The 17,050-nt window shown below is 41.2% G+C and overlaps 1 protein-coding gene across 1 annotated transcript in view; it reads right to left on the bottom strand.

Annotated features, from left to right (window-relative positions):
- The window catches only part of LOC119146750 (pituitary tumor-transforming gene 1 protein-interacting protein-like), a 33,371-nt gene extending 18,876 nt beyond the window's left edge, over window positions 1-14,495 (bottom strand). The window contains exons 1-3 of the mRNA XM_037384914.1: window positions 14,327-14,495; window positions 7,909-7,961; window positions 3,622-3,730 (exon numbers count right to left, since the gene is read on the bottom strand). Coding sequence (XP_037240811.1) covers window positions 3,622-3,730; window positions 7,909-7,961; window positions 14,327-14,447 — 283 coding nt within the window. The 5' untranslated portion in view covers window positions 14,448-14,495. The remainder of the gene's footprint in view (window positions 1-3,621; window positions 3,731-7,908; window positions 7,962-14,326) is intronic.
- Window positions 14,496-17,050: the final 2,555 nt, after the last annotated feature.

The raw sequence follows: 17,050 nt of genomic DNA, 5'->3' as shown, positions 1-17,050 counted from the left end.
ACATATACCAAATTATTAAAAGTCACCCTGTAATATTTGATGTTATCTACTGGTGTGATTCCACAGCTCTGTTCTCTGTTTTTAGCCAATGTACAGCATGAACAAAAGTCACATAGATTCAGCAACAGTGTACACACATCACATGTAGCAGAGAAAGAGCAAAATGAAGTAAGATGAAAACGTCAGAGGATTTGAAAAAGCAAATATAAAACTCCCCATAAAACTTCCTAAGTCATCATCTACGTCCAACGATTAACAAATGGGGAGGGGAGTATTATTTTAAAAGCATACACTGTAACAGCTATAGCTGGTCTAAACCAGGACAGGACTGCATTCATAAAAAAGGAATCAGAAACCTGATGTCCTAGGGGGGGGGGGGGGGGGGGGGGAAATAAAATTGAGGCCCAAGAAGAAAGCAAAGTGGGATGACATAAGCAAAGCTAGATGCAACTTTGAGGAGTTCTGTAAAGGGCAAAATGAAATCAAGGAAGTTGTTACAACAGTGATAATGAGAACTAAACACCTCTCCCCACACCGTCTATTTTAAAGCATGATGGGGTGAGGGGGCAGGGAAGCTGTCTCTCCTGTCTTCTCCCACATAAATCCCTCTGAACTCTTACCAGATTCATCAGCTTCATGCTGCTGTAATAATACAAAGTACCTGCACATACACTTTTTACTGCTTCAGGGTACTAGTGGTAAGAATCAAATTTAGAAAGTGAAGTTCAGAGGGTCTGCCCTCTCTAATCGCATGCACAAACCAAAGAGCCCATTACTTTTCTACAGGTCTCACCAACTCATGTCTGGCCAAGGAATATCCTTCACAGATCTTGCCAAAGATTAAATCCCAGCAAATATTTTTGCTTCTGTGTTATAACTTACTTGGTACAGTTTATAATACAGATTAATATACAGTTTCTACTTACAATACAAAAGTATATTCTGAACATGTAAATTCTCAAAGTAACACGTTTCACTATACCACATTCCTCACTCTGTTACTTCCCTGCAGGTTCCAAGGAATTAAATATACTCCATTCAGTGAAGTAAAAACAAAAAATTGTTTTAATCTCCATTTTAAAGTATACTATTTAATTGAAGCAAAAGAATATATTTTGAACCTATTAAAGTGCAGAAAGACTGTCAGTTTTCAGTCTGCATTTCTGTCTCCAGTATTTTATTTGCTGACTATTCATGAAAACCAATACTTTGTATTACATTGCTTCTACAGTGTTCTTTTTTCTTCACTGCTGCTTAATAATCTGTCAACATATCTTATTCCATATAAAATTGTAACTGGGAGCCAGTCATTTGTTTTTGACTTTGAGAGCTACAACATTCACCTTCATTTTCAGCAACAGTCATCTCTTCATTTTATTCACAAAAAGAAAAAAACATCACCATGCTCACAAGGTAATTAATTTTCTTGCTGTGTCTGAAGGGGACAGTCTCAGTAAGACTATATATTCTCATGGCATGCTGCTGCATATAATTTGTAAAAAAAAAATAATCTATTACAGTGATGCATATCTGGGGGTTTTTGGGTTTTTTTACGATTGGGTTCTTTATTCTTTTCCCACTTTTACTTTTTTTGCTGAGCGTGCTCCATTACAAAGTTTTAATTCTGTGTTTAAGCGACATTCCATCTAGAAAGAAACGGCACCCAAGGTAGAAGCCATTCCTATAGCAGGAGTAAACTGCCAAGAACACCCTTAGATACCAGTAACCACTGCTTTGCAAAAGGACATGCATTTCTGTGCTGCGTGTGGCTGAAAGTTAGCGTTCTTCATAGCAGCTGGTATGATGCCATGTTTTGCACTTCTGGCTAAAACAGTGCTGATCACACACCCATGTTTTCACCATCTTGAAGAGCATCAAGATTTTCTTTCCCCCCCTTCACTCCATTCCTCCCAGAGAATAGGGCTGGAGGTAGGTAAGAGACTGGAGAAGTCAGGAGGGGAAAGTACCAGAATAGCTGACCCAAACTGACCAAGGGGGTATTCCACACCATATGATGCCATAATCAGCAATAAAACCCAAGGTAAAGGAAAAAGTAAGTGGAGGGGCTATCTGGCTTCCAAAGTGACTATTGTTTAGGAACTGGATGGGCATCTGTGGGCAATGGTAAGCCATTTCCTTTACTTGGTCTTTTTTTGGTCGTTTGTTTTGGTTTTTTCCTCTCCTCCTTTTTCCTTCACATACTAAACTGTCTTTCTCTCAATCCATGAGTTGTTCTATGTTCTTTCCCCATCCTGCTGGGGCCAAGGGAGGAGGGGAGTAACCAGCTGTGTGGGCACTTAGCTGTTAGCAGCAGTCAGGTCCCCACACTTCCAGAAAGTCTGCTAAACATTTCATAGTACCAGCATTTACTAATACTGAAAGCCCGATTTCCAAAAAAAAAAAAAAAAAAAAAAAAAAAAAAAAAAAAAAAAAAGCTTTCTCAGTGAAATTACATACCTTCTATAGCTCTAAAATCTACAAAAGCCTAAGCATAAATGCTTTCTCTCAAAAAACAAAGCACAGAGCCCTTCAGCTAAGAACTAAAGAATTTATAAAGTTCTCCTGTACTCTACAATCTAGTCCCTCTGTTTGCAGAGTTTATATGAAGTGGTAGTGTTCAGAAATTTGCACACTCCATTTTTATAGCAAAAACCTATTGCTACTCTAATTTAGACTAATCTCACTGCACTGTGTTAACTTTCTTCTAATTCTCAGCTAACAGCCAGGGATAGTTCATCCCCACTTGTTCGTCCTTTAGCCTCCTGGTGTTCACAAACAAATACAGGGAAAGCAGCAAGCCTTTGCCTTGCTGGACTGAAGCTGTCATTTCATATGACCGATATCTTATTTATTTTCTGTTCCAGTCTAGTTTGACTTCAGATCTGTACATAGAGTGTTGCAGAAATAGCTCTAAAGACTTCACCCCAACGGCACCACATGCACTGTACTATTTTGTAATGCAACATGCAAAGCAAAAAGAAATCTAAGAACAATTAAATGATGCAGTACTGCAATCTACAGCAGCACACAGCAGCTTCCTTTTTAACCTTAACTGTGTTGCCTTCAGCACCCATAGACCATTTTTTTTTCAGTTGTTTAAGCAAAAATAGCATTTAAGAATATTTGGGTGGCTCCATTCCTGTGGTATTGGTTCACTGCTGCCACTGGACTATACTATACAAATTGTGGATCCAGGCATATCATTCAACATTTTAAGAAGTTTTAGAAAGGTAAGAATGGGCACCATTTGTCAAGAGGTAAACTACCTTATTTCTTTGTACCTCAGAAGTATGGTTTAAGAAACAGGTGAATCCTGACTATGTACATAAAACACTCTGAATATTCCAGCATCACTGGTTCCCAGTCTAGACTTTACCGTCAACAGAACTTCACTACATAGATGTTTTAAAGCCACTGGATCAGCATAACTACACTGGTTGTTCACAAAGGACCCTTAACAATAACTGTAAGCCCAGAAGATTAGAGATCATAATCATAACCACTGCCCCCTCCCCTGACCCCTCCGAATAAATCACCAGGAAATAGCTCTAGTAAACTGTAGTCTTACTTTAATCATACTCATAAATAATTCTCTACAGCAAAAGCAGAATTAGTACCTACTCCAGCAAACTCCCCATCGAGCATTTGAAAGGGAACATAATGAAGACGGTGGAAGAATGCTTCTTACAGGGTAATCAATACAAGTGTTGTTTGTGTAACACCAAAGGCACTGTGAAAAAGAAACAAAAAAGCCAAATTACTGATCTTCAAAAACAGTTTACAATTTAGTGCTCCTGTCCACACAGAATTCTTAAATGAATGCAATACTGTACAGATATATTGAAAGTGTTTTGTAGTGTAAAACCTACAGAAGTCCTGGTACAATTCCTAAGTAAGCCCAAACTGAATCGTGAGTAAGTATATTTTGTACTTACAGGTAATAAACATTTACACTAGCCTGAAAACATTTGGGAACATATTGAGGTACTTCGGATACCTGATGATAAAGTGGCTTTGGGTTTAGAATTACTGAAATTAACAAGAAATACAAAAACAGGAAGCCAACTGTTCATAATCTTAACACACCTGGTAACTTTAAAGAATAGAAATACACCTACAATCTTATTTCAGCCCTGTATCGTGACTATCAACAGAAAGAAAACAAAGAATCCTTACAATTCTACAGGAGATTTTGCAGCAAGGTAGTAGAAGATAAAGCCTTATCCAACCTGTATTGCAAAGTACACTGGGTACCTTACTTGTGCACACTTACATATCTGGATATTTTTTAAATTTAGACTTTCTTACATGTATTATAGTTACAATACCAGCACAACATTTCTGCTTTTTATGCCACCACTAAGCATCAAGCATAAGGTTTGGGTTTTGTCTGTTAAAGTAAATGCTCCTTCAAAATTCCTTTACCATACAACTCTGCCAGTGAAGAAGCTGTGGATAACATTAAAAAAAAATCCTTGACAGAACAGGGTGTTTTAGGATTCATTATAGAAATAGAGATGTTCTTGATAGTACTGTTAGATAAAGAATAGTTCCTGGATGAGCTGTTTTACATCCTCAATTGCATAAAGTCTGTTATCTTGCTCTAAAGGGATAGAAAACGTTAAATACAAAGGAAACTGTTTTGTAGTAGATACTGCTCTCTTGAAAAGAGTGAAGAGACAAGAAAAATACATTCATATTTTGTAGCTGGTAGACTGTACAAGTCAAACATACCCACAAAGACACATCAACAGAAATAATTAAGAATGTAGAATAATCTTTGCAAAAAACCAGCCCTCCTAGGTTTTCATTTTAATCAAGGATGTTAGATAAGAACATGCTTATTTTTGTTGGATCAATTATTTAATAAGAATTAACAGTTCTAAAATAATGACTATGAAGGGGCAGACTAAAAGTCATTGTTAAACTTTGTTCAAATGTAACATTGAGCCTGTTTTGAGTAGGAGGCCGGACTACACAGCTCATGAGGTCTCTTCTAACCTGAATGATTCTATAATGCTGGTGACAACTACAAATACAGAAAGGCTGACTGCATCCTCTTATCTACTGCTACTGCATCTAACCACTAAAAACATGAGTAGCCCAAAAGGCAGTATCTGATACAGCTACTGATTGGTGCAGAGGCTAAAGGAAAAAAAAATATTTCAATCGAATCATTCCCAATTCTAAAAATTGAACTAATTGTCAAAATCAAGTCAGAAAAAAAAAAAAAGCCTAAATACTCAAGGGTGATAACCTTAACTTCAACACTCATCTACATAACCTAAAAATTGAAGACAGAAGATATTCTGTTTGGATGTCAATCATATCCTCCGCAGAGTATGCCAGCAAGCATGTTCACATTCTGATAGATATCACTGACTTTATTTTAGCAGTCTCACATGGATAATGAGGTACAATACGATTTAATTCAGTCCATACTCATTTTAAGGACATACTCTCACTATTAAAAGAGGTAAGATAGTAACTATGAACACAAAATGAATGCTTCTTTCTCTATAATCGGATGTATGCAAGTGACTGTTATCCCCACCTTTCCTTCAAAAAAAACGGACTGTATTTCTTAATCATGATTTCCTATAGCAGCTGTTAGGTCCTTTTTTTTTTTTTAAATGCTTAGCTTGCCTAAAATCCATTTTCCACAAGAACTTAGGTTCCATACACTTGTTATTAGGACAAAGATGAAAATGACAAAAATAAATAGCTGAGGGGAAAAGCATGTTGGGAGACTACTCAGAAGCTGAAGATGACACTTTGGAAAACACTCCAGAATGCTGAGGTTCTGCACATGCACACAGATTCTAGAATGTAGTCTTATCTTTTACTAGTACTTGTGCTAATGTATTTTGTTTTACACAGTCATATGGAGTTAAAGGGAAAGCTCTCAAGATGTTAATCAATAGGTATTTACACATTATCTGTTACCAGATAGAGTTCACAAATTTCAATACACCTGGTAATCTACTAGTTATACCAGTAAATATTTCTTTGAGGTAACCACACTGAGTTTCAGGATTCAACAGCTCTAACCAAACCCCTTATCTTTTATTTTTTGATGTATCATATTGTAAGGAATGAGATGTTACACCAACAGCACACCTCTAAAATCACCACTCAGGACTTATTGATAAAAACATGAGAAAATAAGTATTCATCAATTCTAAAGACCAAGACAATTATAATTATGATAAACAAAATTTAAGCCTTTTGAATTAGAATTCTATTTAACTGCAGTAAATTACTACATTTTATGGTTTGTTTGGAATTGTTTTTATCTATTTATCAAATGTTTAATTTTTCTTTTTATCTGCTATCTATAGTATCACCAGTATGAAAACCAGGGGTTTTTTTTCTACTGAAGCAAGTAAACAAAGTAATTCAGCAATGTGTTGCTTTTGTATTGCTCACACAAATGCTAGTATGTCCTCTGTAGCCTTTTCTTTAAAATGTATGTGCAAATTGTCTGAATCAAGTCTAAACTCCTTTCTTCAAGGTTAACACTGATGCTATTGAAGCAGCTGCCCTAAATCATCCATCAGTCACTGGTTTGACATTCCAAAAATGATGTATCTATAACTCTGTTAGTGTCTTCAGTACAAAAACACAGCTAAAGTATTTATTTCTCTCCCAAGGAGAACACAGAACTCTCAGGTTGCACTCATCTATCTGCAGCAGCAGCACTTATTTGAAGTGACAGTCACACCAGTGGTAGGGCTGCACATCTTTAATGACCCATATTTTCCATTTCCTACTTTATACTTTTGAAGATGAGTTCTTTACACAATGCCATGCTTCTGATGACAAACATACAGGTCCGATAACACACAGTAACTGTATCAGTACAAGGCAATTACTATTTTTTCCCTTAAAAAGCCAAGAGATGCATAAAAAAGGATGGAACAGGTAAGTTCAGATATTTCTCAATTTTCCCTTGTGAGAAAGTTTTGTAGTAGCTTATGAAACTTAGATTCCTGAAATACTTCTTTTCAGTGGCATCTGAAGTAGAATTCAGGGCAATCTCTCACTTCAGATGTGGAAGTTTCTTCTACTCTGCAGAGACAGACACCTTTTGCATACATACTTATCACAAACCTTACTGTGAAGTTAAAAAGGTTTCCAGTAAGGGACAGAATAGGGGCTGGGGGAAATCTATTGTTTTAGTGTCTACCTTATTGCAATCTCTTTGGAAGTCTGAACACTTTGCTACCAGAATGGTGACCTAGCCTGGCAGTCTTGAACACTTATGGTCTGATGTAGTCAGTGGAGATGCCGTGTCTGAACACCTACAAAGCACTGATCCAGTCTACCTCAGTTAAATGCACTGCTGGGGGCATCTCCAGAGAAAGGCATTTCTAGTTTATTTACATTAATTTCCTAGTTCTCCTATTCAGCATACAAGAAATGCAAGGCGTTTTAGCCTTCAGTTTATCTAGCCCTTTCATAAGATGGAAATTTACCTAAGTGCTGTTTGCAAAATGAGGATGAGTCTAACCCAGCAGCAACATCAGCTTGCTCAGTCACACTACGGAAGCACTGAGCACACGCCAAAACTGGAAGCTCAGATTCTACAGAGTCTGTCCTCTCCAGACAAAGGAGAGGAACACCGTGAGTGAAAAATCATGGAGCAACCCTGGCAAAGTGAAAGCACACTGGCATCCAGCGTGACAGAGGGGAACCAGCACACCAGCTGACTACCATTTAAAAAACCAACAGATAATAGAACTGACTGATCTCGACTTCCTCTTATGACAGGTCATTTGACTAGATTCACCACTAAGAACAAAACCAAACCCCCACCAAACAGCCTGACAAGCCCTAACAATCCTATTTGATATTAAGTGGAAAAATCATCAAATTTTCAAATAAAAAGGATGTTAAAAATCTTACCGAAACATTTTTTAAGCATTCTTCACAGGACCTCTGAGAAAACTCTGAGCATGCTAGAAAGAAAAAAAAAAACAAAAACAAACCACAAATCACAAAGATTCTGTATTTATTTTTACTCAGTAACACCAACCATTTAACATAATGTTTAGCTTTTTCCCCCCCTACTTCTAGATAACAAACAACAATTTTGACTGAAGTAATGAAAGTGCAGTAATTCCATTCCATACAGGAGAACTGTAGCAGAGATATGAAGCATTTAAGTATGAGCTCTGGCATAGTTAGGGAAACAAGTCAAGCTTACCCTTAACTTCAATTTGCTTTCTCCAAGGACAACATAGGAGATGTAACCCAAGAGCCTCCCTGTAACCTCTGCTGAAATTCTAAGACTTTTCACTTCCACTTAGAGAACATTCCAAGTTTTGGAAGCCTAGCGAAAGCTCGCCCTTGCCTAGGGTTGGTCCTCATCCCATAGATACTAACCTTTCTCTGGGGCAAAAAAGTTTAAAGATAAAGCTGTCCAAATAACATGATTTTAAACAAGTACTTCCAAACATAGGACACAAAGTTATTTTGTAGGACATCAACAAGAACTCTAACAGAAGTCTGAAAAGCCAAATGATACAGGAGTTCATATTTTCATTGGATTTTTAAGAACATTTTCTATCCCCCAAAAAGAAAATATTTACTGGTGTTCACATTCCCAGAAGTTTCTAGCCGAAGGCTATGACTCATTGAGAAATACTGCATGCTTATTGTCTTAAGACCAGTCTTTCTTATCCACAACATTGACAATCCGTTGCCCACAGGACTGCATCCATGAACCACTTGACAGATGAGGGGGAGTCTCCTCCCCAGGTCTGAATCTGGATCTTTCTTCCAATAATTGTAGTTCCTATGATCATTTTTAATACTATTTAATGAAACTAACTTTTTATTATTTCAACTGATAGTATAAATACAATGGGAAAATGTCTCCAAATCAGGAATCCAGTTCTACTTTTAATGGACAACTGCGTTAGTCACAAGCAGGTATCAATCTGAGGTAAATTGGCATGTTTTGAGACCACCATGTATTTCAGTATTTTCATAATTCAGTATTATACTTTCTGGTACTAGTTTTCAAAATTTTAGGTACCAGCATATTTAGCTTTAATTAATATATCCATATAGAAAAAACACTTATAGCTTATCTAGTACGAATTAACATTGTTACCAGTACCAATTAAAGGAGAAAAAGCCTAAGTGTAAGGCCCATGTACCAATTCATGGGAAAACCCCGTGAAAAGCAGATTCAGAAATAGCTCTCAGTTTAAACTCAAAAACTTTCAAATGGGATTATCCCACATGGAGTACCACCATGCTTATTATAGGAATACTTATTTACATTTTCAATTTAAGACTTAAACACCAAAACAAAGCAAAATTCCAAACATAAATTAGCAAGGTACTGTCAGAAGCATGCAAGTACACCAAGGACTTCTGAAAATGTGGTTACATTTTCAGTAACTGAACCATCTACAGCAAAGTGAAAAAATTTAACATTCCTTCGATTCCTATCAAGGGTTATCTCATAAGCTTTTCATGCCCGACATACTACAGCAGATAACCTATACTGGCATCTAAACGAAAGACAGGGGCTTAAATTATTAAAAAATTGGACTTATTTATACTTAAAAACAGTATAAAAGTCTTAACGAAAATACTTCAAAATACATCATCACAACATGTATCTCAAGAATCAAAACATCTTTATGTACTGCTGCCACAGAATTTAACATTATTATGAGTGACGGAAAAAAACTGTATTTTTTTCCATTCTGCTTTCTATTTTTCTCTGGGTCACAGAACTTAAAAGATACATAAATCTGCCACTAGTTAGGGTGTTCTCGACGAGAACAGAAGATAGAACAAAACACCTCTCAAACTGGGAAAGAAGAAAACCCTAAATATCCTTTCCAAACCACTTCGCTAAAGCATTGTGTACCTGCATATTAAACAAAAACAGCTTTGGATTTTTTTATTATTATTATTCAAACAGATAGGAAGTTGACAGTCTCCCTCTGGTATTTCAAGGGATTACTGTATTATCTTTATTGGGCAAAAATAAATGTAAGCCGTAACAGCACTATCAACAAAAATTCCCATTGTATTTTAAACACTATTTATCAAACATAACCATTCCTCCTATACTAGTATATAACATCAGCATTAATCACTTAATATGTAATAAAATCAGAAATTATTTTTACATACTGTGGGAAATGCCACCTTGAGGGGGTGAATTAGAGAAAATTGGGTCCTAATAGAAGCACAGTATTACAGAAAGCTTTTTTAGGGTAAAATACAGCTATTGCCTTCAGGATGGTTGGCATGCACGGCATCTACATCCCCACAGTTCCCTAAGCAACACATCCTGCCAGCTCAGCACATGCTGATGGGAGTGACAGACGGTGGAGCCAGGATGGAGTGGAGTGGAGACACCGCAGCCGTGCTTGTTGTGCTCCCTCCAGGAATGGGAACTTGACGGCACCACACAGCTGATAAGCTGCATACCAGCTGTCACGTGAAGAATCCATGAGATGTCCGTGGCTGAGCCGACCGCTGTGGTGAAATGACTTTCCTCGGATGAAACAACTTCATTGGAATACCAACGCACACCTCCCTCCCAGAGTTACCTGCCTCCAAGGTAACACCTCACCGGGCACAGGACAGCAGTTAGTAGCAACACGTATGACTAGAGTCACTCAAGCTCCACCTAAATGTGATGGAAATGGACTGGTCCTGGACTGAAATAAGTCCAGGGCAGAGTGGAAATTGTTGTCTAAACTCCCGGGTTACCAGACTGATTCAGCGTTCACAAAGCTAGGTCAGTCTGACTCGCTCTGAAGTTGTTGTGAATGAAGGGACTTCTAATCAAGGTGGCCACCCTTGGGGGAGCACGAGAAATACAGAACAGACACTGAAAAGAACACCATCGTCTAAGTTACGCATTCAAGTGAAGAAAGCTCTAGCTATGAGAGGAAACAGGATGATAAGGTGTTGCAATCCACTGACATCAACAGAAAATTAGCTGAAAATAGGACAGAGATAATTGTGGTAGTGGGAGATCACAACCTCCAACTCAAATAGCCCCCCTTGAGGAGCACACATAGTTAGCAGAGAACTTCAGCAGTGCTCTCTGAGGACGCGTACTGATTTGCATTACAAGTGAGAAACTTGTAACCAATCCTATGCATGATGAATGAATATGCAATATACTGTGAAGTATAAGAGGTGAACAGATGAGGGGAGAAGTTGGGGAAGACTCCATCGTAACCTCTGGGGTCAGTCCACGGGCTGAACCTGTCTTCTCCCCCCATAGCGACGCCTATTGGGTAACAACTTTGTCTTATGCGCGCTCAATAACTAACTCACACTGGCTGTTATTAGTGATTACACTTGAGTTGTATATAGTTTGGTCGTGTATCCCTTCAAGCTTGATTTTGCAGACAGTCTCTATCACTGTGAATCATGAACCTTAATTTTTCCTAATTTTATATTAATGAGAAGTGTTATGCCGGAAACTGTTAGTGTTAATCCTTTGTGGACACTAGCGGTTGCCAGCAGTGGGTAACATAAATCCAATAAAGTAGGAAGACCCGCTGAGGGGTCCCCCTTATGCTGTTGGCATGTTTCCCTGAACAAGGCAGTCGAATTGCCCTCCGATTCAGCGAAGGGTCCCTGCAATGGGACACTGACAAACTGGTCAGGCACAAGGGTCTCAGCTTTCCTGGGGTGCTGACAGACAGATCAAACACCCGGGGCGGAGGGAATCTCCACATACACACACCCCATATTCACATGACACACACCAAGAGTGGTTTACCAAGCAGTGGAAGCATTACTTTGATAAGTTTAATTTTTACCAAAACAGTTTAGTGTAACACCTTGTTAAGTGTAAGTGTATGAAGATTATATTCTCACAAGATAAGAAAAAGCTATTACTGTTCATGCCCTAGAATGCTGCTTACACATAGAGGAACTACTAAGTTGAGTATGCACCAACTACCTGTACAATCTCACTTTCTGGGAGACACACTCATGGACCAGGTTAACTGCACTAATACAGAACAATGGCTGCTCCTCCACAAAATAGAGATAACACATAATAACACTGACAATAAAACTATTTTGTTTAAAACCAGCTTTCCCCCCCCCCTTCAATATGGATTTTTGCATGAAGTTAGCATATTGCAAAAGGTTTTTAAAAAGTTTTTTAGGAAGACAAGGCTCTATAGCAGGATACACTAAGGACTGATGACTGCCACGCAACCTTAAGATCAGTGAGGAAGAGGTGGAGCTCTTATTATTCCACTAAAAAACAACCCTCAAACACCACAAAACAGCACAACTGCTCAGACAATCAGAAACCTTTCAACACCAACACCGAGGTTATTCTCAGCTAGTTTAATTTGTGCTCTGCCCCCCTTCTCAGGGCAACACTGCTCTTCAAGTTAAACAGTTGTTCCCTCCTCCTGGTGTAAGAGTACTTCCTCCAAGTACTCTTTATTCTTCAACCTTCCAGCTGCTCCAGCAATTAAAGCTGTACTGTTCGTATTTTCTGAAATAGGGAACAATACAACCTTTGTAACCCTGCTTTGTGCCAGTCTAGCCCTGTGTAAAACAGGTGAACTTGGGAAATATTTAGCGGGATAGCACCCAAGGTCCCACAGTCTTGCAAAACTACCATAAAACTGCCACCTCTCTCTTAACCAGATCATCACTTCAGTAATCAATATGCATTTTAGTGTCATCCCAGCTGGCAACCAGGTACTATGCAGCTGCTCACTCACACACCCACATCAGGATGGGGAGGAGAACTGGGAAAAAAGGTAAAACTCAAGGGTTAATAACAATTTAATTGTTGAATAAAAATAATACCCAGAAGGAGGGAGAAGGGGAGACGAATAAAATCCAAAAGGAAGGGGAAAAAACCCTCAAGTGATGCACAAGTGCCCACCACCTGCTGACCCATGCCCAGTCAGTCAGCGGCCCCCAGCCAACTCCCTCCAGATTATACACTCAATATGATGTTCTATGGTGTGAAACATCCCTTTGGCTAGCTCAGGTCAGCTGTCCTGGCTGGGCCTGAGAAACTGGAAAGTCCTTGACTTAGTATAAACATCACTTAGCAACAACTAAAAACATCAGTATGTTACCAACACTATTCTTAAACCAAATCCAAAACACAGCACTGCACCAGCTACTAAGAAGAAAATAAAACTATCCACTTTTTTCAAACTGTTTCAATTTAAGACCAAAACAATATTAAGCATATGGCATAACAATCCATCACGCACTTTTCACTTTACCCTTATTTCTAATATTTGTATCTTAAAGATAGCTTTCTGTATAATATCATGATCCACTTTCACATCAACAACTGGCCTCATGAAAAAACTTCTAAACTCACATAACTATGTGAAAACTTCTTTCCTAGGGAGTCCATAAGCAACTCCACTACTAATTCAAACCAATTTTCAGCTCCAACCAAACTTTGGTTTTATTTACGTTTCTCAGAACTACTAGAAAGTAACCGATTAGCTTGCAGTAACCGATTAGCTGTCAGAGAAACACTGACAGCTCCCTTCCTCTCCTGCTTCAAGTTAGTTGTCTCACAAAGCTGGATACTTCCTTTTAAAGTAAAAACCCGTCCGTAAAGAAATGAGGCACCGCAAACTGGACTCTAAACACACACGTCAAGGTCCACTTGAGATACCCTGATGTAACGCAAACTAACCCGACGTGCACCTTTCCACTCACATATGTTAATGGCAACCAAATCTGAGGATGAGCTTCACCAACTGAACTCTAAAAGCAGCGACGCGATAAACGATTCCAGAAGAACTAACAGGATGGCAAGAGCACCTCCATCAGCTTCTCCTTCCAGGCAGCAAGTCAGGACACAGAAAGCCGAGGCGGCCGCCGTGTCCGTGCCGCAGAACCGCCGCTAACGGCGGGGCGGGCCGCGGTGCAACCCCTGCTGCCGTCGCCCCTTCCCTCGGGCGGCAGCCGAGCGCTGGCCCCCCGGCAGGGCTGCCCGTCCTCCCCCGGCGCTGGCGAGGAGCGGCTGCCGCCCTGCCGCCGCACGGAGCCAGCCTGCGGCGAGGACCAGGGCAACTTCCGAGCTCCGCCAGCTCCCCGTAAGGCGCTACCGGGCGGCGCCGGGGCCTGTGAGCCTCGGGCCGACCGAGGGCCTCCGCCCGCCGCGCCCCCGCAGCCGCGCTCGGGGCCAGGCGCAGCCCCCGCCGCGGAGACACAGGCCGCGCAGGCCCCGCAGGCCCCGCCGCCCGCGCCCCCGGCCGGGCCCCTCCGCGGGGATGGAGGGAAGGAAGAGGCGCCGCTCCGCGCCAACCCGCGGCCCCCCACCTCTCCTTACCCCGCGCCGGTGCTGGCGGAGCCGTGGCGGTGGGGGGCGCCAGCCCCAGCCCCATCCCGGCGCGGCCCCACAGCAGCACCAAGCCCCGCAGCCACAGCGGCCACAGCCGAACCGCCGCCATCGCCGCACCGGGCACGCGCCGCACTCGCACCAGGACCTGACGCTGCGCAGGCGCCAACGGCTCCCGGGGCGGGGCGGGGCGGGGCGCTCCCTGCGGCCGCCGGGCGGGAAGCCGCGGGGCGGTATTATAGGCGGGGGTCTGGGTCCCGCGGGCGGTCCGGGGGTGCGTCCCCCTCCGTGAGTGCCCGGTGCGTGTGGCCGTGTCTGTGTGAGGCGCTGAGCTGCGGCTGCAGGTTCGGTGCTGTGATGTACCGGGCCCTTTCCTCTCTGGCAAGGCCTCTCCCTTGCTGTGTGGACTCGTCCGGCCCCTGTGAGGGCGGGGAGGTGGCGAGGGAGTCACTTTTTCAGTGTCCCTTTGTCAGCGAGGGTGGTCAGCAGGCTGCCACATCCAGCAAAGCCAACAAAAGTATCCCCACGTCAGGGCCCGCCAGAGACAGGAGTAAAGAGATGAAAGTGAACATGAACGTTTGCCGTGATCTTCCCATTTTAAAAGGCTAACGAGGTGCTGGTTTTCTGCAGTGTCCCACCTCTCAGGGCCCTAGAGAAGCACCTAACACCCTCAGAAGCACCCAGGGGTATACAAAACACCCAGATTGGGCTGCACGATATGTCATAAGAATGAATAAAACAGACCCCAAACCCTCCTGAGATGGCAGGGTAAGGACACGCAAGAAACCGGGGATCTCAGTGGCCCAAGACAACTGTGGTTGGCACCAAACCGAGTCTTTAATGGCCAGTGAAGTGGCATACCTTGCCATGCTTTGACAGCCAACCGCGCTTTAGCTACGTGGTCCTACAACTGACCTTTGTCAGCTTCTCTGTGATGGTGTTCAGGAAGGGAAAGTTTGATATTGGGCAATCAGTAGCCAAAGTACTGGTGCAGGTGGTTTTAATGCTGAATGACTCTGCTCCAAGTAGGAAGCAAGCACTCCCTCCAAGTACGGCACTGTTTCAGTCGCAGTGACACCAGTTGCGCATGACCTTCCTTCTCAAACCCGGCAGCATTCTGATCACTTTTATTAGTCTTGTATAACGGTACCATTGTTACTATTGCGAGTATATTGTCTTGTGGGCATATGGAGAGCCGATATTAGCTGTTTGAGATGCTTCTGAAAATGCACTTGAGCCTTAATGAGGAGCAAGATTAATGTTTTTCACAGTGCTTGACCTTGACATCCTATTTAACTTTAGACACTTGGTTCATCTTGCTGCAGACATTAATCTCCCTACAAGCCCACACAGCAAGATATTAGTAGCTCCAGGAAACAGTTTAGAGGGAATGTGGATAACTGCTAGTAACTCTCGTGACTTAGCCCAGTGTGTTAAATTAAAGGGAACAAACCTGAGTTTTGTTGTTTGGCTCTAAGGCTGTTGGCCTTCAAAGCTGACGGAGTGCTACACCGCATGAGGGTGGCTTTGTGAGAGTTTTGGCCGAAGGGGCTGCCTGGAAGGTGCCCTTACCTTAAATTAAGTTTCACCATGTGCATTAAAAAGTTATGTACATTTCATTTTGCCTATATCATCTTTGGGTTTTTGCCAGTAGCACCAGAGTCCCCACCTCCTCAGTCTTCAGGAAGTGTTAGAAAAATAAAGCCAAAGCGTAGGTATGTGGGTCATATGGAAACAAATATGTTTTCACCTGAGCTTAGTGTAGGACAATACTGACTTACTACTTCAGCCTTCTGCAGCTGGCTGAATTATAGAATGGTTTGGGTTGGAAAGGTCATGTAGTCCAACACCCCTGCAATGAGTGGGGACATCTGAAGACCAGGTTTTGTCACGTGTTCAAGTCTATATATCTCTGTGCTCTGAAACACTTCTTTTTTTCTTGTTTCCATATTCTTGAGTCACTTGGAAGGTGCTCTTGGAATAGTAAAGACACATAGTTGAGTGCAAAGTCTACAAAAGATAAGTGACTGTTTACATAGATAGTAATAATTCAAAAGACTATAGCTAAGAAAGCATACAACAGAGATGTATAAAGTCATGAGTGGCACAGAAAAAGTGAACACAGAGTAACTGTCTTTTCTAATACAAGACCCGGAGGGTATTGAACACAATTATCAAGTAGCAGATTGAAAACAAAAGTACTTAGAAGAAAATATAGTGCTTAAAGTGTAGCTAAAGCTGTGAAACTCTGTCTTTGGATATTAAGGATGCTAAAAGTTCAGATTATTCCAGAAAGTTTGGATTTTTTTTTCCATTCACATGTCTGTTAACAGTTACTAAATACCAAGATATCACCTCTGGTTCAGAAAGTCCCTGGACCACACTGCCTGAAGCTGTGTGCACTGCCAGGAAGATGCATTATATGATTGCTTTTGTTCCTGACATTCTTCCTTAGGCATTTGTTGTTGACTGCCACTTTAGGCAAGATACTGAGCTAAAAGTGCCCTTGAAATGACTTTATATAGCTGTTCTCATAAATTTTCTTTTTCTCAAAAGCTTATGTTATATTCCACATGATTTTGATTAAATGTACTGAACTATGTTTGAGGCAGAGAGGGAGTCCCCTAGCTAATTTTTTGTAACTTAGTTTTGGATGCTTTTATGTATTCAGTGAAGAATGCCTTCTCATAGCACAGCTCAAATTCCAAGCCAGCG

Source organism: Falco rusticolus, chromosome 4 (genome assembly GCF_015220075.1).
Source record: "Falco rusticolus isolate bFalRus1 chromosome 4, bFalRus1.pri, whole genome shotgun sequence".
Classification (NCBI taxonomy): Eukaryota; Metazoa; Chordata; class Aves; order Falconiformes; family Falconidae; genus Falco; species Falco rusticolus.
This window is presented reverse-complemented; position numbering and strand designations above follow the sequence as displayed.